Consider the following 2,500-nt stretch of genomic DNA (forward strand, 5'->3'; position numbering starts at 1 on the left):
TTTCTCTCTGAGCTTCGCGCGGTTCTTCAGCTCCTTCTTGAGATATTCGACCAGGTGCCTGAAAGAGGGAAACTGCTCGTAGACACTGAACGCCTCCTCGTCGGCCTCCGCGCCGGCCGCCAGGACTCTCTGCCTCAGGGTCGTCTCGCCTTCTTCAGAGTCACCGAAATCAAGGCTCCGGGTGACAGGGGGCGGGCTGTGGATCATCCTCACGGCCTCGAGGATGTCCTGGAGGTCGTCCTCGAGCTGGAGGTCCCGTCGCCTTCGCCTCTTGCCGAGGACGATGGGCAGCCAGAGGGGCATGAGGGCCGCCGCCCCGTACACGGCCACGGAGCCCACGAAGCTCACCGCCGACTGCAGCTGCCCGTCCTCATCGGCCAGCACCGTCGCGATGGAGCTGAGGATGCCAGGCGCCTCGGTCGTCGTGGTCGTGGTGGGGGAGGTTGTCGTGGTGGTTGTAGTGGTTGTGGTGGTTGTGGTTGCAACTCTTGTCCTCTTGGTGGTTGTTGGAGCAGGCGTGGTGGTGGTTGTGGGCGTTGTAGTGGTTGTCGGCTTCGGAGTGGTGGTTGTGGTCGTTGTGGTCGTGGTAGAGGGGTCGGCGCGAGTGGTGGCGAAGATGCGGGTGTTCCACTGGGACAGGATGGGGACGCGGACGCTCGAGCTCGCCGGCCGGGTCGACGACGCCTGGATCTGCACGAGCGCCGGGCTGGACGTGAAGCCGGAGCCCGCCACCAGGTCGTCCATGGTCACCGGCTGGTTGTTGATGAACACGACCGGCCGGGAGGTCGTCGAGCTCGGCCTCCGTCTCACGGGGGTGCTGGTGGTCGAGGGAGACGTCAGGGCTGATGTTGGTGCTGACGTCAAGGCTGAAGTTGACGCTAATGTCGAGGCTAAAATTGACGCTGATGTCGAGGTTGTAGTTGACGCTGATGTCAAGGCTGAAGTTGACGCTGACGTCAAGGCTGAAGTTGACGCTGATGTCAAGGCTGAAGTTGACGCTGATGACAAGGCTGAAGTTGACGCTGACGTCAAGGCTGAAGTTGACGCTGATGTCAAGGCTGAAGTTGACGCTGATGTCAAGGCTGAAGTTGACGCTGACGTCAAGGCTGAAGTTGACGCTGACGTCAAGGCTGAAGTTGTGGATGTTGGTGCTGATGTCGAGGCTGACGCCGGTGCTAAAGTCGACGATGACGTTGATGCTGTCGTCGATGCTGACGTCGTTACTGTCGTTGATGTTGGAGCTGACCCTGAACTTGATGCTGCAGTTGATGAAGTCGATGAACTAGATGAAGGCGACGCAGAAACTGTCGTCCTCTCGGTCGTGGACGCGGGTCGAAGCGTTGGCTGGAACGTGAAGAATTCCGTCTCCGCCACCGCCGGGCGCGTCGTCTCCGGCCTCGCGCTTGCGACGCTGGAGATGCCCTGAAGGCCATTAATGAAGATGATGGGGCTGTTAGTGACGGTGTTCACCTGCGTCGGCGTGCCCGCGCTGATGTCCAGCTCGATCAGATCCTTGACGGCTGGCTGCTCCTCCTCCGCGGGAAGGTCGTTCCTCGTCGCGGGGTTCTCTCTGTTCCAGTCGTTCAGGGTCGAGTAGAGGAAATTGGTGACGAGGGCCACATCCGCCGGGGCGTCGTCCTCCTTCTGCTGCTCGGCCCCGGCCTCCGTCTGCGCCTCCACGGAAATGGGAGCGCTGCCGGTCGGGCTGAGTGACGAGATCACCTGCGCCACCGACTGCTCCATGCCCTTCCCCGTCGTCGTCTGGGGCGGGCTGGCGGGCGTCGCGCGCTTCACAGTTGTGGCTTTTTCCGTCGTTCTGAGGATGTTCTCGCTCTCCGAATCCGCCGAAGCAGTCGCTGTTCCTTCGGGATCCGGCGTTTCCTCCGGCCGTCCGATGGCCGTTCGAGCGGGCGGTGGAGGTGTGTTCGAAGGCGAGTCGTCGCCGGGAGTCGAGGGAGACGACCCTCCTCCCGCGGGAGTCGGCCTCGACGGCCCTCCTGCTGCGAGCTGCGCTGGCGCTGTGGAGGTCTTCTGGTTGTTCTTCCTGAGCGCCAGGCGGTCCCAGGCCGTGGGGAAGTCCGCACCGGCCTCCTTGTACTTTGCTCCCGTCAGGATGCTAAGCCAGTCGTTGGAAATGCGGGCTCGGTCGGCGGGGTCACCGAGGGCGCTCGCGTCGCGCTTCTTGCGGCGCCCCAGCAGGAGGGGAGCCCAGTAGGGCCAAAGGGCGGTGGCAAAGGCAATCGAACTAGGCAAAGCTCCGATTGCCACCGCCTTCATGAGGTTGTCCATCTGCAGTTTGGACTTCGGCTCCGCTGCGCTGCCCGGGTCCGCCACGACCGCTGCTGGGGACGTTATCCTCTGCTCGGTCTTCGATACGTCCTCTTCTGTATCATCCGTGACGTCAGTATATTCTGTAAATCCAAATCTTTGCGATTGGCCGTTCGTTTCAGTCCGCAAGTTGGCGTAATTTGGCAAGGCAGATCCTTCGTTCCCGGCGCTG

General features: G+C 62.1%; 1 protein-coding gene across 1 annotated transcript in view; it reads right to left on the reverse strand.

The window, feature by feature from the left end:
- The window catches only part of LOC125024507, a 28,392-nt gene that overhangs the window by 859 nt on the left and 25,033 nt on the right, over positions 1-2,500 (reverse strand). Inside the window, exon 7 of the mRNA XM_047616525.1 lies at positions 1-2,500. This exon is cut by the window's left edge and continues 859 nt beyond it; it is cut by the window's right edge and continues 1,235 nt beyond it. Within this exon, the coding sequence (XP_047472481.1) occupies positions 1-2,500 (2,500 nt within the window).

The sequence above is a fragment of the Penaeus chinensis genome, chromosome 1 (genome assembly GCF_019202785.1).
Source record: "Penaeus chinensis breed Huanghai No. 1 chromosome 1, ASM1920278v2, whole genome shotgun sequence".
Classification (NCBI taxonomy): Eukaryota; Metazoa; Arthropoda; class Malacostraca; order Decapoda; family Penaeidae; genus Penaeus; species Penaeus chinensis.